This window comes from Nelumbo lutea, chromosome 2, assembly GCF_056320005.1.
Source record: "Nelumbo lutea isolate HS-2025 chromosome 2, American lotus-T2T, whole genome shotgun sequence".
NCBI classification, from domain to species: domain Eukaryota; kingdom Viridiplantae; phylum Streptophyta; class Magnoliopsida; order Proteales; family Nelumbonaceae; genus Nelumbo; species Nelumbo lutea.
This window is the reverse complement of record NC_142685.1, coordinates 11364823-11381041: the sequence shown is the minus strand read 5'-3', so window position 1 is coordinate 11381041 and position 16219 is coordinate 11364823. Positions and strand designations below refer to the sequence as shown.

General features: G+C 40.0%; 1 protein-coding gene across 3 annotated transcripts in view; it reads right to left on the bottom strand.

Moving 5' to 3' along the window:
- LOC148868555 (Rab3 GTPase-activating protein catalytic protein) overlaps nt 1-16219 on the bottom strand; it is a 94551-nt gene that overhangs the window by 42287 nt on the left and 36045 nt on the right. For all 3 annotated transcript variants that reach the window (XM_088972622.1, XM_088972623.1, XM_088972624.1), the window contains 3 exons: nt 12431-12602; nt 5510-5729; nt 4777-4903 (listed from right to left, as the gene is read on the bottom strand). In XM_088972622.1, coding sequence (XP_088828748.1) covers nt 4777-4903; nt 5510-5729; nt 12431-12602 — 519 coding nt within the window. The remainder of the gene's footprint in view (nt 1-4776; nt 4904-5509; nt 5730-12430; nt 12603-16219) is intronic.

Here is a 16219-nt window from a genome sequence, read left to right as displayed (position 1 = left end):
CATTGCCACCGCTTTCCATGTGTCATCTCATACATCTGATTCCCCTTGAATAATTGGCTCTGGAGCCTCAAACCACATGACTGGTAAGTCAAATTTATTTTAGGCATATAACCTCCTCTCTGGGAGAGATAAGGTGAGACCGGCTTATGGGTCTTTTTCCACCATAGCCGCGATCAAGGAACCATCTCCCTTCCTCTTGGTCTTACCCTCTCTAATGTGTTGCATGTTCCTAAATTACCTACCAATTTACTTTCCATTAGCAGTATTACTCATTCCTTGAATTGTTCAGTGACCTTCTTTCCTTCTTCATGTGTGTTTTAGGATTTGACCTCAAGGGAGACGATTGGTAGAGGAAGCATGGTGGATGGCCTCTACGTGTTGGAGAATAAAGCCGGTCTTGTGGCTCCAAAGTCTTTAAGTTCATCTAGTGAGAGTCATGCCTACTTATGGCATAATCGTCTTGGTCACCTTTCGTTTTGAGTCCTTAAAACTTATGTTTCCTGAGTTATTTAAGTCTTTGTCAGTTAGTGAATTGCTATGTCAGACGTGTCAATTGAGCAAACATTGTAGAAATTCTTTTCCTTTAAGAAATAAAAGATCTGAATTTCCTTTCCATATTATCTATTCTGATGTTTTTTTTTTATAAACTATCTATTTATCTATTCTGATATTTGGGGCCCTATTTCTCTACCTACTGAGACTGGATATAAATATTTCATTACTTTGATTGATGACTACTCTAGATATACTTGGGTTTATCCTATGCGATCTAGAGATGAAGTGCCAAAGATTGTGAAGACTTTCAACGAATGGTTTTCACTCAATTCCAAACTGAAATTCACATTTTCCAGTCGGACAATGCAAAAGAGTACTTTCATAGTAATGTCACAGAGTTCTTTGCTTCGTGTAGATCCCTTCATCGAAGCTCTTGTGCCAGGATACCTCAACAAAACGGTGTTGTTGAAAGAAAAAATTGTCATCATCTTGAAGTAGCTCGTGGTTTATTACTTCATAAGAATGTTTTGAAACGCTTTTGGATGGATGTTGTTATGTGTGTTGCATATATCACCAACTGTATGCCATCTCGGTTACTAAAGTATAAGGCCCCAAATCAACTTTTGTTTCCTACAGCTCCGTTGTTCCCCATTCCAATGTGTGTCTTTGGGTGTCGTTGTTTCATTCATGACTCATCTCCTACTCACGGTAAACTCGATCCCCATGCCACTCCTTGTGTTTTTCTTGGTTATCCGTTATTTCAAAAGGGTTACCATTGCTATGACCCTGCTTCACGCAAGTACTATGTCTCCATGGATGTATCATTGTTTGAGAATCAACCTTTTTCCCCAGTTTCTCCTCAAGGGGAGAGTAGGGTTGAGGAGAAACACACTTAGATTCAACTACCTCCTCTTCTTGATCCTTCTCCATTTCGTGTCTTTCTTCGCCGCCATAAGAGCGAGTAGAATTCAAGAGCCGTGGAACCTAAAACTATGCAACCAATATCATCGGACTCTCTAGAGATAGATCTTCCTCACCAGCCAAGTACACTTGTTCCCATTGATATGCCTAAACCTCTTAATATTGATTCCCCTGTTATTAATGATCTTAATGTTTCTATTGCTAAGAGAAAGGGTATTAGATCTTGTACTACTAATCTTCCTATCTCTCACTTTGTATCCTATGATCATATTTTACCTTCATATCGTGCATTCCTCTCCTCTATTGACAATTTCTTTGTTCCTAAGAATGTGGCAGAAGCTTTATCCAAACCTGAATGGACAGATGCAATGAAGGAAGAAATTAATGCCTTACACAAAAATGGCACCTGGGAGTTGGTGGATCTTCCTAAAGGAAAGGAACCAGTGGGTTGCAAGTGGGTATTCATAGTAAAGCATAGAGCTAATGGTTCAGTAGAAAGGTACAAAGCTAGATTGGTGGCCAAAGGGTTTACACAAGTGTATGGAGTAGACTATGCAGAGAACTTTGCTCTAGTAGCCAAGATGAATTCGATCAGAATCCTCCTTTCAGTGGCAACTAACCTTGACTGGGAACTTCACCAATTGGATATCAAAAATGCATTCTTGAATGGTGACCTAGAGGAGGAGGTTTACATGACTCAACCTCTAGGTTTCTGTGCCAAAGGTAGTGAGCAAAAGGTGTGCAGGTTAAAAAAATCATTATATGGGTTGAAGCAATCACCTCGGACCTGGTTTAGTAGGTTTCATTTAGCTGTACAACAGATGGGATTCAAACAATGCCAGTCATATCATACTTTGTTTGTGAAGAAAGGTGAAGGGAAAATTGCAGCTTTAATTGTGTATGTTGACGACATAGTAATCACCGGAGATTAGAAGACTAAAATACAGAAACTGAAGAAATTCCTAGCCACTCAATTTGAGGTGAAAGATCTAGGCCCCTTACATTATTTCCTTGGAATTGAAGTTGTCCACTCTAAAAAGGGCATCTTTATTTCCCAAAGGAAATATGTACTAGATCTATTAGAGGATACATACAAGTTGGGAGTGAAACCAATTGATTCACCCATTAAACCCAACCATCAGCTAGGAGACAGTCAGGGGGAGTGTTTGAAAGATGTGAAGAAATTCCAGAGACTTGTAGGGAGGCTCTTATATTTGTTTATGACCAGACCTGATATTGCCTATGCAGTGGGTGTCCTTAGTCAAGACATGCATAACCCTAAGACAACTCACTTTGAAGTTGTAGAAAGAATCCTTGGATACCATTTGAAAGGGGAGGTGTATACAGATGTTGGTTGGGCAGGGCCAATCGATGACAAAAAATCTACCAATGGGTATTGTACCTTTGTGGGGGGAAACCTAGTCACCTGGAGAAGTAAGAAGCGAAGTGTGGTGGCTAGATCTAGTGTTCAAGCAGAATACAGAACCATGTCTCATGGAGTTGCTGAAATCATGTGGATAAGAAACTTGTTAGGAGAGCTGAGGTTTGTAGTTAACAAACCTATGTCACTCTACTGTGACAACAAAGCTGCTATCAATATTGTTGCTAACCTAGTCCTCCATGATAGAACAAAGCATATTGAAGTGAACAAGCATTTTATTCAAGAAAAATTTGTGAGCGGAGAAGTGTACACTCCATATGTCAGTTCAGAGGAACAACTTGCAGACATCTTCACCAAGGGCCTTCATCATGTGCGGCATAATAATTTGTGTGACAAGTTGGGCATGATCAACATCCATGTCCCAACTTGAGGGGGAGTGTTGGAATGTTAATTTTATTTCTTATGTTTGTATTCTGCTGAATTAGGGTCCATTTGGACTAGTTAAAGCAGTTTTTTCTTTGTTTTTTTACTGTAACTTAATAAGGGGCATAAGGGTCCTTTCCCTTTTAATTATGGTCGCCCTATATATATATTAATATAAACTAGCACCGCCAGCTATAGATGTTGACTCCAAAATACTCTTCTCTCTTTTCTCTTCTCTCTTTTCTCTTCTCTCTTCTCTCTTCTCTTCTCTCTTTCTCTTCTCTTCTCTCTTCTCTCCTCTCTTTCTCTTCTCTTCTTCTTCCTCTGTTCTCCTCTATTCGGCTGTTAATAACTAGAAACATAGCAGCAAGCCAGCTGGACAATCAATGAAACTGACCCTTTTTATTTCTGATGACAGTCCTGATATGACACAAAACAAGGAGTGCACGCTTTTTCACACCCATCCTAAAAAAATGCTTCTTAGAAAAGTTATTTGAGAAAGAATTCTGATCATGAGATATGACTGAGGGTGGATCTAGATGTTAAATAATGGAACCTTCCTACGTAAACCATGACCATATCGTATAGATCAATGCTGATGCATTAACACTGTATCATTGTTTCTGTAAGACCTTCCCTTTTTTCACCGCACATATCCATCTTATCATTGTACAAAACTCTTGTGTCTTGTGCAAGTGTTCTTCATAATAAAACCCCTTTTAGTAATATGCCTAAAACAGTAATTGAACAAACCCTATCCCTTGGTCTTTCTCCTTATTCTTCGCCTTGTCTTGTTTACTTTCACTCTTCATATTGGCAAGGATAGATTATGATGTTAACAACCACAGTAGTGGCAGGCAAGCTCAACAACAGTGGTGAGGGATTTGGCCATTCACAGCAGCAGTAGTGGCAGGCAGGCACAGGAAACCAAGAATGGCAGGCTTGCAGCTTTGCAATTCTCCAAGAATGGCAGCACCGCAGGTTGGCATGCAGTAGACCAAAAACCAAAGGTAACAACTCTATTTTGACATTCTGCAACAACAAACCAAGCTTTTTCCATTGTTGGTCTATTATGTGATAGGCATAAGAATGGTTAGAATTGCAGAGGAAAGTTGCAGTCCATAACTGAAGCAAAAAAAAAACCATAGTAATCTGCAACTGCAACACAACCTAATTGTAGTCTTGTAGAGTCAGATACAACCGGGTCTTATTGGGTCAGACCCGATTATTCCAACTAATGGTTGGTCCAGTTCTGGGTCTGAAATTATAGACCCTAGAGGGTCTGGTTCGGGTTCAGAACAGAATTTTTTCCCATTGGTTCAGGACGGTTCCAACCATCCTGAACCAGACCCGACCCATTGACAGCCCTGTTCAAACAGCCAATATTTGGAGTTCAGACAATTCAATTGACCTTCAGACACAATATTTATACAAAAAACCATGGGAAACTGGCAAGAGTGTAACAAGGCAAACAACTATCAGTAAGATGACATGTAGATGTACAATTTGAATCACTATATTTAGAGACCCTACACTAACCAAAGTGAATTTCTTACATATATGTAGACAAAAGAGGAGTAAGTAGCCATTTATCAGCCTCATGCGATGAAGCATTTTCTATTTCTGCCATCTCGAGAGAGTTTTCTATCATCTTATTTGACCATATGGTAATCAACTCAAACCCTGGACATAGTATAAAAAAATATAGAATGAAAAATGGGGATAAATTAAAAATAAGAAGATTCTAACAATCCTATCACCCCACATTGGCATTTAAAAAGAAAGCAAAGAAGAAAAGAAAGAAAGAAGGAAAGAAAGATAGAAATCCACCTAGAAAGTCTTACAGAAACAGCAGACATTTAGAAATCCATATATCTTGGTTTTTTAATCAACAAGTTTAAACATCTTTTCCAGTAAAGTTAATATATTCTTTTTTATTCAAAAGTTTATATACTGAATACTTGAAGAAAAGTTCATACAATGATCTCACTAGTGTCGTCTAGAACTGAGAAGCAAGAATAAAATTACAGATAGTTCCGGAAAATAGTTAAAGCAAAGGGTGTCTTCTGTCTTCAGCAATTTTCACTCCATAGGGCATATTAGCCAACATACAAGTTAGTCTGCATTGGATGGAAGTGATTGTAGTGGATACAATCTTGTTTCCTCAAAGAAAAATCCAAGTTATTGTGCAACTACTGAAATACACAAGATTGAATAAAGCCTTTGAAAGAAGGCATTAGAGTACAAGAAAGGTAAAACCTCAGATGCTAAATTAGCAGTTTAAGTTACCTTTTACAGGATCTTCTGCAGAATACCACTCACTCCAAGGGCAATCATCATCCCATTGTGTTTTACTACGGGTGTCACCAGAAGGACCTCCGGTTTCTGTAATTTCAGGTCCACCTCCATGTAAATCATCATCATCATCATGAGGAGGTGTTCTGTAGGTTAGCTTCATCGTGAAATGTACTTTAAAAAGATGCATTGATAAGTCCATTGTGGAGAAAGCCTTCAAATTAAACAGAAGTATTAGTTCTCCTAAAATGGATCGGATGAAGCTACGTGCAGACAGAAAATCATTCACTAGAAGCCAGTTAAATATGGAAACGGATAATTTTCTACAGATACTGAAAACACAGAATCATGTTCCACATATATATACAAAATAGATGGAAAGAAGGCTGCCTACCCCTTTTATTAGAGTTCATTGATCTTTTCAGTTTTTGTAAGGTCCTCCAGACCTTTCACTGTTTTATCATGAGCTGGAGAGACTCATTTATAGATTTTTAGAGTTGTAAGGCTTTTACATACCCCCTCCTGGGCTTTTTACTCTTATTATTAATAAAATTTACAGTGGGTTTAAAGGAGGGGAGCCAGAACTGAGTGGAGAAATTAAGAGGTCAAAAAACAATAAAAGAAAGAATGCAAGGTAACAGATGAAAATGATAAAAAGCTTTAAATCTAGATGTTTTCCGAACTGAACCTGTTGAGAGAGTTGAGAAAAAGAAGAAGAAGAAGAAGAAGAAGAAGAAGAAGAGAGGAGAGTCTGATGTGTTCGAATGGGTACTGTTCATCAGCCGGCCCTGTTCACTAATATAAGAGCAATACATAATTTACATGAAAGGACCAGGATGCCCCTGATTAGTGATGGGACACCCAGTCTAATAAAACACAAGATACAATTAGGCCCAGTTACTAAGGCCCATTAACTAAAGACTCTAATACCCAGCCCAGACAAGAGAATAACAACATATCAGTCGAACCGACACTCCCCCTCAAGCTAAGCATGGATGTCAATCATGTTTAGCTTGCCCAGTAAGTCCAAAAATTTCACTGTGGTTAGTCCTTTAGTTAAAACATCTGCAATTTGCATTTCTGAGGGAGTGTAAGGAATGCAGAGTTCTCCTATGACTATTCTTTCTCTAACAAAATGGCGGTCTATCTCAATATGTTTTGTTCTATCATGTTGCACTGGGTTATTTGCAATGTTGATAGCAGCCTTGTTGTCGCAGTACAACTTGAGAGGACACTCAGTCTTCACTCCCAGTTCACCAAGAAGAATTTTAAGTCACAACAGTTCCGCAACACCATGAGCCATAGCTCGATATTCTGCTTCTGCACTAGACCTTGCAACAACATTCTGTTTTTTACTTCTCCATGTAACTAGATTTCCCCCAACAAAAGTGCAGTAACCTGAAGTCGACTTTCTGTCACCCACAGAACCAGCCCAATCTGCATCAGTATATCCTTCAACTTCAATTCTATTGTTTTTTCTGAACAGGATCCCTTTCCCAGGGCAAGACTTCAAATATCTGAGAATTCTTTCTACAGCCTTCATGTGAGGAATCTTGGGATTGTGCATAAACTGGCTAACAACATGAACGGCATAAGCAATGTCGGGACGAGTGAGGGACAAGTAAATTAACTTCCCCACTAACTTCTAGTATCTCTCCTTATCAGGGTAGTCCTCTCCCACTGACTCCTGTAGACCATGATTCAGTTCTATTGGAGTATCTGCTGGCCTGCACCCCAACATGCCTGTCTCTTGTAGAAGGTCAAGGATGTATTTCCATTGACATATATAGATGCCCTCTTTGGATCTAGCAACTTCAATCCCTAGGAAGTACCTCAGTTGACCCAGGTCTTTGATTTCAAATTCAGCAGCTAGGACCTCCTTCAGTCTGTTGATCTCCTCCTTATCATCCCCAGTAATTACCACATCATCTACATAGACGATAAGAGCAATAAGTTTTCCATTCCTCTTCTTTATAAATAGAGTATGATCCGCCCCGCTTTGAGTATAACCACCTTTCTTCATGGCTCCACATAGCTTCTCAAACCAGACACGAGGGGACTGTTTAAGGCCATATAGTGCCTTTCTCAGTCTACAGACTTTTCTACCAAATTCATAACCTGGTGGAGGATCCATGAATACCTCCTCATGTAGATTACCATTTAAAAAAGCATTCTTCACATCCAGCTGATGAAGCTCCCACGAGAATTTTGCAGCTAATGAGAGTAGGACTCTGATAGTGTTGAGTTTTGCTACAGGAGCAAATGTTTCTTTGTAGTCAACTCCTTCCTTTTGAGTAAACCCCTTTGCCACGAGTCTAGCCTTGTATCTTTCAATGGACCCGTCCTCCCTATGCTTCACGGTGAACACCCACTTGCATCCAACAGTACCTTTCCCTTCTGGTAGATCTACTAGTTCCCAAGTCCCTGCTTTCATCAAGGCCTTCATTTCTTCATTCATAGCCTCTTTCCACCTTGGGTCAGACACAGCCTCAGAATACCTAGTAGGAACATGCACAGAAGAGAGAGTAGACACAAAAGAACAATAACTAGGGGACAAGTGTGAGTAAGACACAAAATCCGCAATAGGGTATCTGATAGTACAAGAACGAGTAAATTTACGAAATGCAATTGGAAGATCCAAGTCAGAGGAATTGATAGGATTACCTTGAGTTACTGAGACAGGTTGATCTGAGTTCAATTGGTTGCTGTCATGAGTTGGAGGGCTCTTCTTCCTTCTATTGTAGGTAACTCTGATATCTTTCTGTTGCCTGTTGGAGCCTTTAGTAACATTTTCCACATCACTAGTAGTAGCTGGGCCAATGGGAGCCTCACTAGATTCACCTGGGATACCACAACTAGGAGGATCAATAGGAGAAGATGGAAGATCCGAGGCAGAGAGGGGCACAAAGAAATGGGGAATAGAAGAATCAATCGGAGGGTCCTCTTCCATCCTACTAGTCTCCCCCTAAAGAGGATCCGAGGAAGATTGAAAGTAGGATTGAGACTCAAAGAACACCGCATCTTTTGTGACATCTTTTCTTGGTGACTGGATCATAACACTTGTATCCCTTCTGAGTAGGAGAATAACCCAAGAAGATTCCCTTTGTAGCTCGAGGGTCCAGTTTTGTCTTCTTTGGATCCTTGACATGTATGAAACATACACACCCAAAGACCCTCGGTGGAAGAGAAAAAACAGGGAGATGAGGGCAAAGAACCGAAAATGGAGTCTTCATTCCCAAGACCTTAGATGGCATTCGGTTTATCAGATATGATGCAGTGAGGATTGCCTGAGACCAATAGCCTTTTGGAACCTTGTGCTGAAATAATAAAGCTCGTGCAGTCTCCAATAAGTGTCTATTCTTGCGCTCAGCAACCCCATTCTGTCGGGGGGGGGGGGGGTACTAGCACAAGATGACTAGTGAATCATTCCCGCATCCTCCATAAACAAGTTTAAGGATCTTTCGAAATATTCAGCAGCATTATCTAACCTGAATTGCTTGATTTTCTTGCCAAATTGTGTTTCAATCATTTTGCAAAATGCCATGGTTACCCGCGGCACTTCATCTCGTGTCTTTAATAAATAGATCCATGTGCATCGAGAATAGTGGTCAATAAAACTGATAAAGTATCGATAGCCATCCACAGAAACAATGGGAGAAGGACCCCAAACATCAAAATGCACTAAGTCAAAAGGTGCTTGAATTTCATTACTAGAAGTTGAATACACAGTTCTACACTGTTTTGATAATTGACAGACTTCACAGACTAACTTTTGACTTGACACACCTTGAAACAATTCCGGAAACAACATTTCCAATGACGAGAACTGTAAATGACCTAGTCTAGCATGCCTCAGGTGCAGCTTAGATAATGACTCCACATTAGATTGACCACTAGTAGTAGATGTTTGAAGGGCTGAATTGATGTCTGCATCCAGGTAGTAGAGACCTCCTCGCTCATGACCGCTCCAAATCGTTCTCTTCGTCAAATTGTCCTAAAAAACATAATGGGTAGGAAAAAAGGTTATGCTACAATTCAAGTTCTTGGTAAGTTTTGAAACAGATAAAAGATTTGAAGAGAGATTGGGAACATGTAGGATAGATTTGAGGGAGATGTCCTTGCTTAGGTCAACCACTCCTTTCCCAGATATGGTAGAGAGGGAACCATCAGCAACCTTCATCTTGTCTTGACCAGACATTAAATGATAGGAAGAGAATAAGGAAGATATGTGAGTCATGTGGTCAGTTGCACCGGAATCAATAATCTAGGAGGCTGGATCAATGGAACTAGTTGCACTAAAGGCTGAAACAATACCTGATCTGGCAAGGGAGGTGGAAGCAAGAGAAATTGTCCTTAGGTGGGCCAGTGCCCAGCTAAGTACCTCTACCTCATTAGTTGTGAAATCCATAGGCCCATGTCCTTGGGAATTGGTAGTCTGTCCCGAAGAAGAGGAAGCAACTGTGGATGAGTGTTTGGAACCTCCATCACTGTGACTTGCTGCTAGGTTCCCACTTGCCGAATGGCCCTTCTGGTGCTTCTTCTCTTTCCTCAATGCTGCTGGTTTCAAATGAGGGTAGAGAATCCAACAGTTCTCTTTCACATGTTTTTCTCCCCCACAGTGAGTACACCTCAGGTGTCTCTTGTCAAAGAACTTGTTCCCCCTTTGGCTTGTAGAAATGAGAGCTGAATGTTCTATAGACTGCTCCACTGGTTTAGTCTAGGCATCAACTTGCATCACCTTTCTTCTCACCTCTTCATTTCTCACAAGATAGTAGACATGATGTAGATCAGGCATCTCATCTCTTCCCAGAATTTGGAACCTTATGTTCTCATATATCGGATCTAGGCCAGCCAAAAATTTGAATGCTCTACCCTCTTCAACTTGTTTGTCGTGTTTCTCCTTATCTCTGGCATTCTCTCAGTCTATGATGAGGTGGTGATCCATCTCTTCCCACAATCCTTCTAATGTAGCAAAGTATGTAGCAACACTCATGTCTCCCTACTTCAGGGCAGCAATATCTTGATTCAGTCTATAGATTCGGGCATTATTCTTTTTCTGCCCATAGGTCTTAGACACCTTCTCCCATATCTTGGCAGCTGTGGAGAAGTGTTGAACCGTCCTAGCTACCCTGGGAGTCATTGAAGCAAGCAGCTAGGACATGACTGTAGCATTCTCTCTTCTCCAAACAGCATATTCAGCACTCTCTATTTCGGATTCTTTCTTCTGCCCATCCAAATAGCTTGTAAGATCCCGGGATGTGATAAAGAGCATGGCCGAAACAGACCATTCCCTAAAGTTGTATTCATCAAGTAACACACTTGTTATCTGTAGGCTATGCAAATTAGGGTTCTCCAGATTAGGAGACCTCCCACTAGTCCTAATATCTCTAGAAGAAACTTCCCCAGATATGGAAGACATCTTCTCCGACTTGCAAGAGTACCAAAACTGTCACACAGGTTATGTGAAACCTCTTCAGACTTCCGGACCTTGCAGCACTGTATAGGGCTGTAATACCCTTCCCACTCTGCTGTACTGCTCCACTCACTGCTGTCGCAAGCTGCCACTTACAGTTGAAGTGCCGAGCCAAAAAAAAAAAACTCTGCTGTGTTTGGCCACTGTTGCCGAAACCCTGACCTAGCTGTTGTGGCTTCTACCACACACCAATCACTGCTATCGCAGGTTAACCTTCACCCACGAACTGCTCTAGGACTGCTGAAATCAGTCCTCTCTTCTAGATCTGTTTTACACAGATCTCACTTAGCCGAATGGCAACACCTTGCTCTATGTATCTCTTAGGGCATCAGTTACTGGGACTAACTCCCCTTGGGCCCTATAACCAAGGGAAACCCTAGGTATAGGTTCTGCTGTGTTTTACGACCAGACCTAGGGTTTCTTTGCAGTACCAAGATAGAGAGAGAAGTGCGAGATAGCTGTTGTAACCAGGCGAGAGAGGTGTTCTACGACCAGATCTAGAGTTCTGATACCATGTTTGCCGAACTGAACCTGTTGAGAGAGCTGAGAAAAAGAAGAAGAAGAAGAAGAAGAAGAGAGGAGAGTCTGATGTGTTTGAATGGGCACTGTTCATCAGCCGGCCCTGTTCACTAATATAAAAGCAATACATAATTTACATGAAAGGACCAGGATGCCCCTGATTAGTGATGGGACACCCAGTCTAATAAAACATAAGATACAATTAGGCCCATTAACTAGAGACTCTAATACCCAGCCCAGACAAGAGAATAACAACATATCAGCACAACACTAGAAAAGGATATGTGTAGATGTTGAAAATGAGATGAAGTCATTCATTTCAACATTCAATTTTTGTCATGTGGAAGTTCAGTTGCTTTTCATGGTAAAAAATCTCAACTCAAGTACGCCTTTTTCTTCTTTTTATCAAGTGAAAAGGAAAGCCTTTTATCAATTTGAGAAGAACCACCAGAGAATAAAAAAAAAAAAAACTCAGTTACATTATTGATAGATTCTTCTTGCGGTTTTAAGTATAATGTAGCCTTTGGGTGATGCTCCCCTAGATAAAAAAAAAAAGTTCTTTGGTCACAGAAAAACTGGCCCCTTTGAGGGGAAGGGTTTAATTGTTAATCAACCTTTGTGCTAGGACATATTGAAGGACAACAGCAGAAGTATTTGAAGACATCAGTTGACCCCTTCAGTGTGTTTGCATAGACATTGCTAAAATATGGATTAGTTCATTAGCATCAGGAGGGATTTGTGAAGAAATGGAGGGTCTTAATCTCAGAATCTCTTTAGAGGTTTTATTTGGTTAGAATCCTTCAGTGAATACTTTTCCATCACCTCCTTGTAATAATATCCTAAAAACATAAATATTTAACAGTGATATCATTATCAATGAAAAAAAATATATAATAAATTATGAGTTGGGTAAGGAAACTTACAAACTTAGAAACAAACAACTCATATAGCCCCTCTAAATGCATGAGTTTTACTGGAACCTGACTACCAATACGATCTGCCTCAAAACGTCTGGTAAAAACTGTTCCCATATTTTGTATTCCAATAAAAGCTTTCCGAGAAGGATCATGCACTGGAACAAATGCTGGCCACATACTGTATAGAATGCATAAAGAGATAAAGAAGCATGGAAACTTTGTTTTTTTTAAACTAGATCTGTTTAAAAAAACAAAAAAGAAGCATGCAAACTTTGTTTACTGTCAACAACTCAGGGCAAAAGCATGGAAACCCTACGGAAAAGAAAATAAAAAAAGCAAAAATATTGGTGGTAGTTGGAAAGATAAGAGATAGGGCCCATTCCTTGGGAAAATGGGAAAATCATGGGCTGACAAGCTTCAGAACATATGTTCGAGTCTGAAAGAGTGATGCAGATGATTATAAAAAGGCCCTACTGGAATCATTAAAGAATGCAGAATCTACAGAGTGCAGACTAGCAGATTGGCCAGACAATCAGATTCAGCTACCCTACTTGTCCTAGCTAGAGTGTTCAGGTTTTGATGGCGTAGCTAGAATCAGATTCAGCCCACCACATTTCATGGCAAAAGGCTTCCTGGAAGGTCTGTTCTTCAAGAAGCATCTTTAAAGATGACTTTCTGCACCTGCCTATGGAGTTTATGGTTCAAGTCCCATATTAATTGGTTTAGTAGTTTGGGAGTTGCACTAGTTTCTTAGTTAAATCCAGATTTCAGCAGTTTCCTAATAGTACTATGTTTCTTATGCCATAGATAGAGTCAGTGAGAATTCTTAGATTTTACATTTTAACCAATAAATCTGTTATTTCGATTTGGATTGGTTTATATTAAATGTAGGGTTATTTTGAGTGGGCAGCGTACATTTTTTCTATATACATTGGAGCATTTTCTGTAGTTAATAGTACATCAATTTCAGTCGATTTTTTTGTTTGCAAAGCATGGTTAAAAGTACTGGTACACCCAAATATGCCGGAAGGGGGGTGTATCAACACTTTGAACCATGCACATCTTAATTTTTTTAGTTTTTTTTAACTTCACAGGAAGTTTTTTTTATGTTATTTAATTATTAAAAAAGATTTTTTAAAAATACCTTAAAAAGGGGTATCAGTACCCCAAAAGATACAATACGATACGCCTGACCTGATACATATCGATATTTTGAACCTTGTTGCAAAGTTGAAAATTTTTGTTTTCTTTTTTTTTTTTTTGAAAGATAATATAAAATTCATTAAAAATAAAAAAGGAGAGATTACAATCTAGCAGGTGATGAGGCATTACCTGCAAATCATAAGGAATAAAAAATCAAAAACAAAGAGATCTGCTAGGGAGCAGAGTTACAGAATTACAAATATCTATCCAAGTTACAAAGATGGAATCCCAAGATATTTCCCAAATTATCCCCCAAATCCTCCCTAGAGGCATGTTTAAATTCTGGAGTTGCAAGAACCCAATCTGCTACCGAGTTGCTGACAGCTGCCACAATCTTGTCCAAATTCCAGTATTTTTCTTCAAAAACTCTTCTATTTCTTTCTCTCCATATATTCCAACAAATTGCAAACAGTATACAGCGCCAAATCATTTTTGCTTTATTGCTCCCTCTTAATTTTGGCCATGAAGAGAAAATTCCTGCAGCAGTGCCTGGCTGAAAGTTTGAGAATCCAAACATAGAAGTAAATATCCTCCACAAAAATTCAGCAATCTTGCAAGAGGTAAAAAGATGACTGTCAGGTTCCTCATGTTCTTTGCAGGGGACACACATATTAGCCGAGCTGAAGACCCTGAATTTCAGATGGTCCATGGTCAGAATACTATCCATGGCAACCAGCCAGGCAAAAGCTTCAATCCTTGGGGGAACCGGATTTCTCCAAGCAGCAGCTACCTGATCTGAATCTGAAATATTTCTGATGAGATCCATGTAACATGATTTAACAGAGAACTTCCCATTTGAGCATTCTTTCCACCAGAATTCATCCCTTGACTGAGCTGAGATCTTCACTTTCTTTAACCTCTCCAAGAGGGAAATGCATTCCTCCAATTCTCTATCCAGTCTTCTTAACATTGGACACCAGACCAACTGTTCCCCCCTTCTCTCATAACATTGGCTTATGGTTATTTCAGCTTCAGATAACCTATACAGACTTAGACATGGCTCACACAGTTTACCTGCCCCACACCAATCATCCTCCCAAAACCTGATTCTTGTGCCATCTCCAACTGAGAAGCTTGTTAGACCCCTGAAATCCTGATTGAATTTCATGATCCCCTTTCATACACTCACCCCATATGAAGACCTCACCTCCCTGGATTCCCATCCAAACCTCACCATCCTGTACTTACCCACCACCACTCTTTTCCATAATGAGTTTTCCTCCCTCCCTGTGCCAAATCTCCACAGCCACTTTCCAATCAATGCCTTGTTAAAAATATTGACTCTCCTAAAACCCAGCCCACCCTTCTCCTTTGGTCTACAAACTTACCCCCAGCTTACCAAGTGAAACTTCTTTCCTTTTCCCTCCCCATGTACTCCTTCCCAAAGAAAATCCATTTGATTTTTTTCATTTCAGCCACTTGTCACGGAATCCTAAGTAAGGATAAGTAGTAAGTTGGTAGGCTTGAGAGAACACTCTTTATTAAGGTTATTCTTCCCTCCAAAGATAAGTATTTTGCTTTCCAACCATCCAGCCTCTTCTCCACTCTTTCCACTATTGGTCTCCATAATGTACCTGATTTTGAGGATCCTCCAATCAGCATCCCTAAATATATGAAGGGGAGTTCTCCAATTTTATATTCAAAGGCTTCAGCGCATTCCACTAGAACCTCCCTTTCAACTCTCCCAACTCCAATCAACATACTCTTTGTTAGGTTCACCTTCAGCCCCATTAACAGCTCAAAGTTTCCAAAACTGCCCTCAGGTTTAAAACCTGCTCAAGTGAAGCATCCAAAAAAATCAAGGTATCATCTGCATACTGCAGATGAGAGAGAGAAGCATGGTCCATCTCTGCCCACTTTGAAGCCTTCAATTAGACCCAACTGCCCTTCCCAATAATAGATTCAGTACTCCCGTAACCAAGACAAAGAAAATGGGAGATAATGGGCTTCCTTGACTTAAGCCCCTTGATGCTTGGAAGAATTTCGAAGAGATACCATTAATAAGAATGGAATATGGCACTGTAGATATGCATGCAAACATCTAGCTCCTCCACTTCTCTCCAAATCCCATCAGCGTTTGAATTTCTTCTAGAAATCCCCACTCCACATGGTTGTAGGCTTTCTCAATGTCAATCTTGCATACCAACCCAGCTCTTCCACTCCTTATTCTGGAATCTATACATTCACTTACTACTAAAACTCCATCCAAAATCTGTCTACCTTCCATAAAAGCCATCTGAGATTCCCCCACCACCTCATGAAGCACTTTCCTCAATCTTTTTGACAAAACCTTGGCTAATAATTTGTAAGTGCTGCTGATAAAATTAATTGGCCTGAAATCCTTCAGTTCTACCGTGCCATCCTTCTTTGGGATCAATGATATGAATGTAGCATTAGCCATTTTCTCCAAAGACTTTTCCCTATGTAACTCTTTGAACATCTGATTAAACTCATTCTCTAGCATATTCTAGCATGCCTTTATAAACAAGAAAATTGTTAGAGTTAGCCGAATAAGGGTAGATTAGTCAACTCACCTTGGTTAAGTTATGAACTTATGTGGCAGTCTTATTAGAGGTTCTCTGTCCCATACTT